Below are 10863 nucleotides of genomic sequence, written 5' to 3'. Positions count from 1 at the left end.
GAGCGGTGGCGGCAGCGGTGGCAGCAGCCAGCGGCGGGGAGGCAGGCCCAGCCGGGGACTGGAGCCAGCGGCGGCTTCTCCTCACAGGGGACCAGGAGTCTGTGGCCAGGCCCTCCCACTGAGGCCCAGCACCGGGAGCCCCTGGGACACCCCACCCTCCTCCGCCTTTCTCTTCCACCTGCTCCTCTCCATCCTCCTCTCCCTCCTCCCTATCTCTCCACCTCATTTGCCCCCTTCTTGGCCTCTCTGGGTCTCCCAGCCCTCCGTCCTCCCCAGCCCTGCACTCCCGGGCTCTCCCCGCCCCCAGCATGCTTTTCCCGTGGGGGCTGAGGGCTTGAGGACTCTGGGCCCTTGCCTCAACCAGGGCAGGGCCCAGGCTCCAGGGGGGAGGGGGGAAGGGGGCGGCCCCCTCCCCCAGCAGGCCCTCCCCTCCCCCACTTCTCCTGATGGCCGCCTTCCTTTTCTCCACCCAGTCCTCGCCCCCTGTGGCCCCCCCAGGCCGGCCCGGCTAGGGGAGGGGGTGGGGGCCCTTTCCCGGGCCAGCTTCCCCCTCCCCCGGCTTTGCCTGTGCCCCCCCTTCCGTTTTCACCTTCCTCTCCTCCTCTCCTCTCTCCCTCCCCTCCATTTGCTCCTTCCCCCTCTCCTCGCTCCCCTTCTCTCCTCCATTTTCTCCTTTCCCCTTCCTCCCCTTCCCGGCCCGCCCTCTCCTCTTCCACCTGTCCTTCCTCCCTGCTCCTGTGGAGCCACCGTTTTGGATTAGTTGGGGGCCACGACCAGCGGCGGGGGAGGGGGCCCTGTGGACTGCCCTCTCCCCCCGCCCAGCCCCACCGCCACCCAGCGCCGGAGCACCTCCCGCTGTCGGTCCTCGGGCCTCGAGGGAGCCCAGCCCTCCGTCCCACCAGGATCCGTGAGTGTCTGCAGGGCGGGGATTGGGCTGGGTTCTGGGTCCTGGAAGGCTGGGCTTGGTGCCGCCTGGCAGGGGGGCACCACATTCTCCCCGTTCTCCGGACTGGCAAGTACCCTCCCCCACTAGGGGCCTGCTCTGCGCCCTCCATCTCCTCAGTGTCCATTCACCTCTACCTCTTCTCACCCCTTATTCTGGGTACATAGCTCACTGCCACCCCCAGCCCTCCAGCTTTGTGGGTCCTACTGGGCTGACTGCTCTTACTCAGGCTCTGACTTACCCCGGGCCCCTGGCATGTCCGTGCCCCTGCTGTCTCTAAGCCTCCGTCCTGGTCCCAGACTGGCTCTTCCTGTTCCTCTGAGCCTCATCCTCTGCTTGCCTTCGGTGGGCCCTGGCCCTGTCCCCATCCCATCCAGTCTCTGTCTCTTGGAGATGTCTTTCCGCTTTTGAGCCCCCATTTTCTGTGTCTCTTGGGCCCCTCTCTGACTCTGTCCAACTTCTCTCTTTGCTGTTAACCCAGGCTGCTCTCAGCATGTCTCTGTTTAGATCCCTGTCTCTGTCAGAACTCCTCCACCCTGGCTTCCCTCTCTCCGAGTCTCCCTTGGCAGGTCTCTTTCCACTTCTCTTTCCATTCTGTGCCTCTGCTCACCTGTCCTCCTCCCTCTCTCTGCCTCTGGGCTTGGAGGCTGTCTTCCCTCTGTCAGTTTTCCACCTCTTCCCCCCAGATCCACTCTGGGTGCCCGGCTCCTCCGTCCCTCCCTCCTCAGCTGCTGCCCTACCGCTCCATGGTCCATGCTGACTTTTCCTGGCTGGTCTAACTCTTTCCACTCCCATTCTCTCTCCCCACTTCTGTGTTACCTCGCGTGGCCTTTCTGCTCCCTTTTCTCTCCATATCTGGGGGCTTTCAGGCCCCGGGATCTCCTGCTCCCCCACACGGCTTTCCTGAGTGTCTTGGTGTGGCTGTGCCTCTGTGTGGGTCTAGCCACTGGCTTTCCTGAGTGTCTTGGTGTGGCTGTGCCTCTGTGTGGGTCTAGCCCCTCCTGCAGGCACTTGCCCTGTCCCTGACTGTGCCCCTCTAGTGCACTCACTCCATCTCCCCACCTCTGTTTCTCTCCCTGACTCCCTCTCCCCTTTCTGTCTCCCAGTTGCTTTTCCTGCTTGCCCCTTCCTCTTCTATGGGCCTGCTGTGCAGCTGTGACATACTGTCTCTCTTTCCAACTGGCCATCTCTCTTTGCGGAGTTTGGCCGTTTCTCTCCTTCTCCCAAGTCTTGTACCTGCTGCTATTTCCTTATCTCCCTTTGCCTTCTCCCTCACCCCGTGTGCCTTTGTTGGCCCTCCTTGCCTCTCACCTTTGCTGATGTCTCTCCTGTGCCCACTATTGCTCAGCTCTCTGCTGGGTTTTGACCTTTATCTGGCTTTGCCCAGTCTCTGGGGCTATGAGTCCTGGGCCTGCCTGACACCCTGCCTGCCCAGTCTCTGTCTCCTTTGATGTCTCGCTTCTAGGCCATGTCTGTCTCTTGCTCTCTCACTTAGCCTCAGTTCCTACCTCTTGGGCTGTCTTTCTGTGTGTATCTGTGTCCACCTGCTGCCCCTCAACCCTGTCGTATAGTCTTTTTCTCTGTCCACTCCCACCTTTGGCTGCCACCTGTGGGTTCCTGTCCTTCTGCCCCATCTCTCCCTCAGTCTTTCTGTCCTTTGTCCTCTGCTCCCTGATTTTCTTTAGGAGTCCCTGGTGTCTCAGGATGACCCAATCCCCTCCTGCCTCTCTCCTAGCCCCACCCTTCACACTCCTCCCACTGTGAGTGCTCCTTCCTGGTCTCCCAGCATCCCTTGAGCCTCCATCCTTGACAAGCCTTCACCGTAATCCACATTATAGTTTGCAGTCTCCAGCCTGTACAGCATGCCTTCCCACTCGGCACTCTCTCCTTCTCAGAGGCCCAGAGGGCGGTGACTTGCTCAAGATCACGCAGTGAGTCTGGGGCAGAGCTGAGACTGATCCCTGGCCTGGGTTTTCCAGGCCACTTGAGATGGTCAGAAGGACTTATGCCTCTATCCTTCCCTCGAAGTTCTCATTCCAGTTTCACCAGCTCAAGCTGTCCTTCCATGGGGACTGAGTGGAGTCCGGTGTCCAGGCCCACCTCACAGCATTCTGGGCCCCCCCACAGTAACCCCACTCCATGGAAACCCAAGCATCCCTTCCCTTGGGGCACAGCCCTTAGCCAGGGGGAGCGGAGCTGTGAGTCTGGCCAAACTCCTTGCCCTGTGGTTGCCCTGCAGAAGGCCAGGGTGCCTAGAAGAATCCCTGACTCCTTAGGAGTGGAGAGTTGTGAAGAGCAAAGATGTACCATCTACCCCTTTACTTCTGCTCCCCAGCAGGGTGGGGGGCAGTGGTTTGGCACCAACTTCTGGCAGGCAGCTCACTCCCTGCCTTACTGACTCCTCCCTTCCAGCTCTTCTTGTTTGCATCCAGGTCGGTTCATATCTTTTCTCCATCCTCTGTCTCCATCTTCCTGTGTCTCACCTGTGACTTGGTTTCCACCTCTCCGGCCTGTCCCTCTCTCTTCCTCTCCCTGCTCTGTCCTTTCTTTATCTTGCCTCCTCATCCTCCTGTCTTTCCCCTCTTTCTCCCTCCTTGTCCTCTTCCTAGCTCCCTGTAACTCTCTTCTTTTCTCTCCATTTCTACCCCCATTTTCCTATTGTCTTGCCTTTGTCTTCCCTTGTATTTCTATTTATTTTGCCCTTTCTCCTTTTCTGAGTCTCTGTCCTTCCCTTCTCTAAGCCTCTCTTTCACTTTCTCTGTTTCCTCCCTTTTCTCTCTTTGCTTTTTTATTTATTTATTTATTTATTAGCTCTTTTACTGCTCTAGGTCCATTCATCTATGGGGCTCTGTGTGTGCCTCTCTCTCTTTTTCTCCATCTCTCCATCTCTCCCGAAGTTTCTTAACTCCTGGATACTCTCCGCTCCAGACCTCGGATGTCCGGGCCTCTCTCCCCATGGGATTGTGGGAACCAGGGACGTCAGGAAAGTGGCAAGTGAGGCCTGGGATGGGGTTGCCTAGCAACCACCGCATCCTCTCCAGCCGGTTTCTGTTGCCTAGTAACGGCTGCCTGCCCAGAGACAGGGGCGGGACTGGGTGGGGGGTGGCACTTCCTGGTTTCCTATTAGGGTGGGGCTGGTCCCAGGAATTCACTCCTACCTGAGAACCTCACACGCCCCCCTCCTGTTTTAGTAGCTGTGCCCATCCTCTCTCTTGCAGCCTGTCCCACTCAGCACCTGAGCACTGTGACCTCCGCTCTCCCCTCCGAACTGAGCTTCCCTTCTCGCAATGCCCTCAGTATTGCAAGCTTCTAAACAGAGCAGGGCTTTGCAGAGCTGTGAACTGCTTGCCAACAATGTCCCCAAGGCTTCTGTGATCACCCCATCCAGCAGGCCTCCAAGGGGTTCCATCCCACCACATAGTAATCTCCCTCTGGGCTGGGGGGTCTCCCTGTAGGTGGCGAGTGGGGGCCGCGGCAGCTGCGTCCCCATGAGGAGGGGAGGAAGATGCCGGCTGAGCTGCTGCTGCTGCTGATTGTTGCCTTCGCCAGCCCCAGCTGCCAGGTGCTCTCATCACTGCGCATGGGTGAGGCCCTCCCGCACCCTGCCCCTGTGTCCTCAGAGACCCTCCCGTCAGGCCCTGGGGCTCCTCTGGGGACCCATGCATGCCAGTCCCTCAGGACCTGGGTCTCAACTCTTTTCAGCAGCAAGGAGTCCCAGCCTCCAGTTCCTCCTTCCCCCAGGACCCAGGAGTCCAGACCCCTAGCTCCCACCAACCTCAGATCCAGGTGTCTAGACCCCTGGTCCCTACACCCACCTCACCCTAGAGCCCAGGAGTCCAAGACCCCAGCCCCCTCCTTCCTCATGACTCAGGAGTCTGGTCCCCAACCCCTGTGTCCCCTCAGCTGCAATCCTGGATGATCAGACAGTGTGTGGCCGCGGTGAGCGTCTGGCCTTAGCCCTGGCCCGGGAGCAGATCAACGGGATCATCGAGGTCCCAGCCAAGGCCCGAGTGGAAGTAGACATCTTTGAGCTGCAGCGGGACAGCCAGTACGAGACCACGGACACCAGTGAGCGGGGCCTTGGGGGCATGGGGTGAGGCAGGGCAGGCTGGTGGCCCTCAGTCCATCCCTTTGCCCCTGGCTTCTGGCCTGGCCTTGTCCTCTTCTCGCTCCATCTTCCCCCTTCCTTTGTGTTTGTCTCTGCCTTCTTCCCAGACATGGTCGCTGCTGGGCCTGGAGGTTGGAAAAGAGGGAGAGCATAAGCCCCAGGTCTGCTCTGGAGGAACACGGGGTGGCATTGGAAAGATAAGCCCTGTCATCCCAGCTGGCTGGGGATGCTTGTTAGCCCTCAGAGCTTAATAACAAGCCCCAGGCATGGAGGGCAGGAGGCTTGCACGAGGGTCAGCAAAGGCATTCTGGAGAAAGCTAGTCTGAAGCTGGGCTCTGAAAGGTGAACAGGATATAGAAGGAGTGGCATGGCTCCAAGCACGGCCGGCCACATGACGGGGGTGTGGAAGTGTCTATGGAATACTGATGGGCTGAATGTTCGAAGGTGTCACTTGAACAGATGTGCTGCAGTTAGACCTTCGGGAGATGCTGCCATAAAATATGTTTTAGACAGGTTTCTTTCCTACAGGCCTTATCAGAGGCTTTATGGTGTTACTGCATGTTTCAGATCACTAAGAGGGAGAATGGGGTATGGCGTTTCACAGGCTTTTTTGGCTGGTGTGGCACAGAGTACAATTTGGGAGAAGCTGGGATGGAGGGTGAGGAGGCAGATGGCATTCCAGGCATGTGCCTAGAGTCTGGAGATGGGGTGGGGATCAGGGTGGGAGCAGAGGGAAATATTTGGAGCCAAGGAATGAGGGTGTGTGGGGTTGAGCCCATCCTGAATCCACAGGACATATTTAGAGAGATTGTGAGAGACTTCAGAGCTAAGTGTGACAGGGCAGTAGGAAGCGAGGCTATGCAGGCTGTCAGGCCGGCTCAAGGAGCCTACAGTGCTGGGGTGAAAGATGCCGCCTTCATCCACAAGCACTGAGAAGCCATTGATAGGTCTATACCAGGGAGCAAGGCTTCTGGAAAGAGAATCTGGAGGCTGGATTTGGGTGATGAGTGAGAACTCTGGTATATGTCTCTGAGTTGAGAGTCCTAAACTAGGGCAGGGGCCAAGGGGTTGAAGAGAAGGGGACAGATGTGAGATATTTGAGGACAAAGAAGAGACAGGACGTGGTGACTAATTGGCTGTCAGGAGAGAGATTGAAGGCAAGGACCATTTCCAGGCATCTGGTCTGTGTGGATGGTGGGGCCCTCACCAGTGTGGAAGGTCCAGAAGGAGCCAGTTTGGAGGAAATGAGGTGTTCAGTTATGACGCCTTTAGTTAGAGGTGGCAGAAACCAAACTCAGCCTGGTTTAAGGAAAAAAGAGAACATATTAGCCCATGTCGCCAAAAGACCTACGGACAAATTTCAGGCATGGTTGAATCCAGGTGTTCAAACGATGGCCTAGGATTGTTTCAGGCATGGCTGGATTCAGGTATTCAAATGACATCCTGGAGAATCTCTCTGTCTTTACCTTTGAGGCCTGCTTTCCTCTGAGTTGGCTTCATTTTCAGAAATGCTCTCTCAACTGGTGGTGAGATGGCCCCAGCAGCACCAAGCTTACGTCTCACCGGTTTAGCAAACCAAGTGGTAATTGTAGCAAAAGACCTGGGGAAGGTGCTCCATGGTCTGATTTGCGCCCATACATATCTCTGAACCAGCTGCTATGGCTAGAAGAATGGAGTTCTTTGACTCCCCAAGGCCTGTATCAGGTGCCAGTCAATCCTGGGAACACTGGACTGAAGGGCAGGGATAGTTCCCCCAGGAGAAGTTAGGGTTCTGCCATGAAAACAGGCACTGGACAAGCAAAAACAGCAGCTTTCCACCTCCCAGTCTTGAGACACACATGTGTCTAAGAAGGAAGAGAGCAGAAGAAAGAGGAGGAAGTAGGTAAAGCAGGAGAGTGGTGTTTGGAGTATGGGGAGGCTCCAGGGGGGACCTGGGCTGCGGGGTCAGGGGAGGAGGTAGTGAGTGCACTGTGGATTGTGGCATGGCTGAAAAGGTTGAGAAAACAGTGGCTGAGAGACTAGGCACAGGCTTTGCAGGCAGAGGAGGCCCCTGGTGTCTCTTTCTCTTTATCCCTTCCTTTGATCTCCCTTGGCCTGACCTGTCCCTCTGTTGCTGTGTCCTCATCTCTCTCTGTCTCATGCCCCCTCATGTTCACTTGTTGGGTGGGGTCAGAGGCTGTCCTTCTGGGTCCCAGATGGCAGAAGAGGATCAGGCAGTTGCCAGTGTCTGATCCTCTCCTGGGCCATGGGGGCTCCCTGAGAGATGGGGAAGTAGAGGAGGCAGGGGGTCCCTGACTCTGTGGTCTCTTCCCCTTCCCTTGCAGTGTGTCAGATCTTGCCCAAAGGGGTTGTGTCTGTCCTCGGGCCCTCCTCCAGCCCAGCATCTGCTTCCACTGTGAGCCATATCTGTGGAGAGAAGGAGGTGAGGTGGGGAGCATGGGCCTGGGGCTTTGCGGGGAATAGGTCCCTGGGAGGCAAGGGCTGGGCGGAGAAGCAGGATGGAGGCCAAAGTTTCCTCTCTGTCCAGATCCCCCACATCAAGGTGGGTCCCGAGGAGACACCCCGCCTTCAGTACCTTCGCTTCGCATCTGTCAGCCTGTACCCCAGTAACGAGGACGTCAGCTTGGCAGTCTCCCGAATCCTCAAGTCCTTCAACTACCCCTCGGCCAGCCTTATCTGCGCCAAGGCTGAGTGTGAGGGAGAACTGGATGTTTTGTTTTCTGTTCCCCAGACACCCCTTCCCAAGAGATCTGGTGTCCCACACAGTGGTTCACTGCCCGCTAGTTAGAACCCTGGGGCACCCAGACACCAGGCTCTTCTCCCATCTTCAGAAACCGAGGCCTCTGGTTCCACAGACCCCTTCTCTCCCCAAAGAGATCCATTTAGTCCCCAGATGGTGACTAAGCACCTGTCATGTCAAGGCCCTCTGCTAGGCCCTGGGTGTGGTCCCTGGGTGCTTGGAACTCCGGTTCTAGTGGAGGTCATTGGTCATTGAGCTGTTGTGATACAGAGTGGTACGTGTGCTGCCAAGAGGCATGTGGAGCCTCTGGTATCACATAGGAGGGATCCTAATCCATCTGGGAGGAGACATCCAAGCTGAACCTGAAGAGTGTGGGAAGAAAGAGGGAACAGGTTCTAAGCAGAGTGTGGCAAGGGCAGAGGTAGAGGGCCCAGGGAGCACGGCCCTTCAAGAGGCTTACAGATGCTCCCAGTGGCTGAAATATGGGAACAACGAAGCAAGAGATGATGGGAGCCATGGGAGGTCCCCATGCAGGGCAGGGCGAGGGGACAGGGTCAGATTCGTGTTCTAGGAAGAGCGCTTAGGCTGCAGTGTAGAGAACAGGCTGGAGAGTGACAAGAGGGGTGGCAAGGAGACAAGCGAAAGGCGGGGAGAGGCGACACTGGTCTGGGCCCAGGTGGTGGCAGTTGGAATGAGGGGGCCAGGGTGATGTGAGAGGCAGTGATGGAAAGAAGAGGGTGGGGCTAGGGATGGTGTGAGGCCTCTGCTGAGGAGGAACACTATTCATCAGGGGCACACGTTGGGCATGGTGTGTCTTTGAGACATTCATGTGAGATGTCTGGTAGACTGGTGGATTTGTGGGTATGGAGCTTGAGGCAGGGAGGGACTGTGCTCCATAGCTTCTAGAAGGAATTCCTCCTTCAAGAAGTATTTACTGGGCCAGGCGTGGTGGCTCACGCCTATAATCCCAGCACTTTGGGAGGCCAAGGTGGGAGGATGGCTTGAGGCCAGGAGTTCAAGACCAGCCTAGGCAACATGGTGAGACCCCATCTCTTAAAAAATATTTATTGAGCACCTGCTCTGTGCCAGGCGCTGTTCTTGGTATTAGGGGTCAGCCGTGGGTGAAGTAGTCCAAGTACATTCTGATGAGAGGACTTGGGCAAAAAACACCATAAATAAGTGTATTACATGGTTAGAAATAGTGAGTTCTATGGAAAAGTAGAAATGACTTATGAAGAAGGGTGTGGGCGTGGGGTGCAACTTTAAATGAAATGGTGGGCGAGGGCCTCATTGAGAAGGTGACGTTGGAGTAGAGACCTGGAGGAGGGGAAGGAGGGAGCCATGTGAGGATGTGAAAGAAGAGGGTTCCAGGCCAAGGGGACAGCCAGCGTGAAGGCCGCATGATAGGAGCAAGACTGTGGTGTGTGCAGAACAGCAAGGAGGCAGTGTGGCTCAAGCCCAGAGAGTGAGTGGTGGGGAGAGGAAGGGCTGTGGGTTGGGTGGTTTAAAAAAAAAAAAAGGTGTTTATCGAGCAGCTGCTGTGTGCCAGGCCCGGCTCTTGGTATTAGGCTATTAGGGATCAGTCTGTACTCTAGTGTCTCAGTGAGGCCCCCGCCCACCATTTCATTTAAAGTTGTACCCCACACCCACACTGGATTCCCAGTCTTCATAACTCACTTCTGCTTTAACATAGAACTCATTACTTCTAACCATGTAATGCACTTATTTGCGGTGTTTGTTGCCCCACTCATCTCCTCATCCTGTACCCGGTCTACTTCACTCACGGCTGACCCCCAATACCAAGAGCAGAGCCTGGCTCAGAGCACATGCTCAACAAGCACCTTTTTTTTTTTTTTAAAGAGATGGTGTCTCACTATGTTGGCCAGGCTGGTCTTGAACTCCTGCAGTCTGGATAGTAACAAGGGGGTGAGGTGGGCAGATTGTGTGGGGCCTTGGAAGCTGTGAGGACTTCGGCCTCAAGGACTCTGACTGAACTGAGAAGTCATTCGAGGGTTTAGGGCAGAGGAGGAGCATATCTAACCCACATCATTCTGGCTGCTGTGTACAGAACAGACTCAGGAGCAGGCTTGGGGATTGCAGCAGGCAGGAATTGGTGGTGGCTCAGGGCAGGGTGGTGACAGTGGCATGGGGTGAGGGGATCTGATGTGTTTGGAAGGTAGGGCCTTGATGGATTGGGTGTGAAAGAGAGGAAGCCAGAGTTTTGGCCTGAGCGACTGGCACACTGGAGATGCTGTTCACCAACACGGGAAAGCTGTGGTGGTTGAGCAAAGAGATTAAGCATGAGATGCCTGTCAGACACCCCAGTGAGGGGTCAGGAAGGTGGCAGAGACAGGAATCTGGAGTTCTAGGAAGAGGTCTAGGTTGGGATTTTAATTGGGGAGGGCCCAGGCTTGGAGTCCCCAAGCCCATTACCCCATGGGACCCAGCTGCCCCATGTCCTTGCACACCCTCCAGTCCTCTGCCCAGCTGCCCCATGTCCTTGCACACCCTCCACCCTCCAGTCCTCTGCCCAGCTGCCCCATGTTGAGGAAGAGTGAGTGTCTATGCCATGCCTGGGTACCTGGAAGGGCTCCAACCCAAGGCCCCACCCCTCCCTCAGGCCTGCTGCGATTGGAGGAACTGGTGCGTGGCTTCCTCATCTCTAAGGAGACGCTGTCAGTGAGGATGCTGGACGACAGCCGGGACCCCACGCCACTGCTCAAGGAGATCCGTGATGACAAGGTGTCCACCATCATCATCGATGCCAACGCCTCCATCTCCCACCTCATCCTCCGTAAGGTGAGCCCCTTACCTCTAATTTCCCAAAGGACTAGGGCCAGAAACTTGGGGTGACTGAGCAAGTCACCCAATGCCCATGGGCCTCAGGAGTCAAAAGGGGGCTTCAAGACCTTCTTCCTCCATGAAGATGATAATTGTAAAGTTTGTCTCTCAGCCCGCCTGCTTCCTGGTTGTGTGGTCCTGGGCAGTCACCCCATCTGCTTGTGTATAGTCCCTGTTCAGTGGGTTGTGAGGATAATGAGTGAGTGGCAAGTAAAGTATGTAGGGCAGTGC

General features: G+C 56.5%; 2 protein-coding genes across 2 annotated transcripts in view; one reads left to right on the top strand and one right to left on the bottom strand.

Moving 5' to 3' along the window:
* ZNF574 (zinc finger protein 574) overlaps nt 1–1667 on the bottom strand; it is a 13506-nt gene extending 11839 nt beyond the window's left edge. Inside the window, exon 1 of the mRNA XM_011936560.1 lies at nt 1185–1667. Within this exon, the coding sequence (XP_011791950.1) occupies nt 1185–1362 (178 nt within the window). The 5' untranslated portion in view covers nt 1363–1667. The remainder of the gene's footprint in view (nt 1–1184) is intronic.
* Nucleotides 445–10863, top strand: part of GRIK5 (glutamate receptor, ionotropic, kainate 5) — a 79438-nt gene continuing 69019 nt past the window's right edge. The window contains 6 exon segments of the mRNA XM_011936566.1: nt 445–907; nt 4399–4527; nt 4847–5011; nt 7376–7473; nt 7579–7744; nt 10412–10590. Coding sequence (XP_011791956.1) covers nt 4449–4527; nt 4847–5011; nt 7376–7473; nt 7579–7744; nt 10412–10590 — 687 coding nt within the window. The 5' untranslated portion in view covers nt 445–907; nt 4399–4448.

The sequence above is a fragment of the Colobus angolensis genome, unplaced genomic scaffold (genome assembly GCF_000951035.1).
Source record: "Colobus angolensis palliatus isolate OR3802 unplaced genomic scaffold, Cang.pa_1.0 Scaffold154, whole genome shotgun sequence".
Lineage (NCBI taxonomy): Eukaryota > Metazoa > Chordata > Mammalia > Primates > Cercopithecidae > Colobus > Colobus angolensis.
Note: the sequence above shows the minus strand (reverse complement) of the source record. Positions and strands in the feature narration are given on the sequence as shown.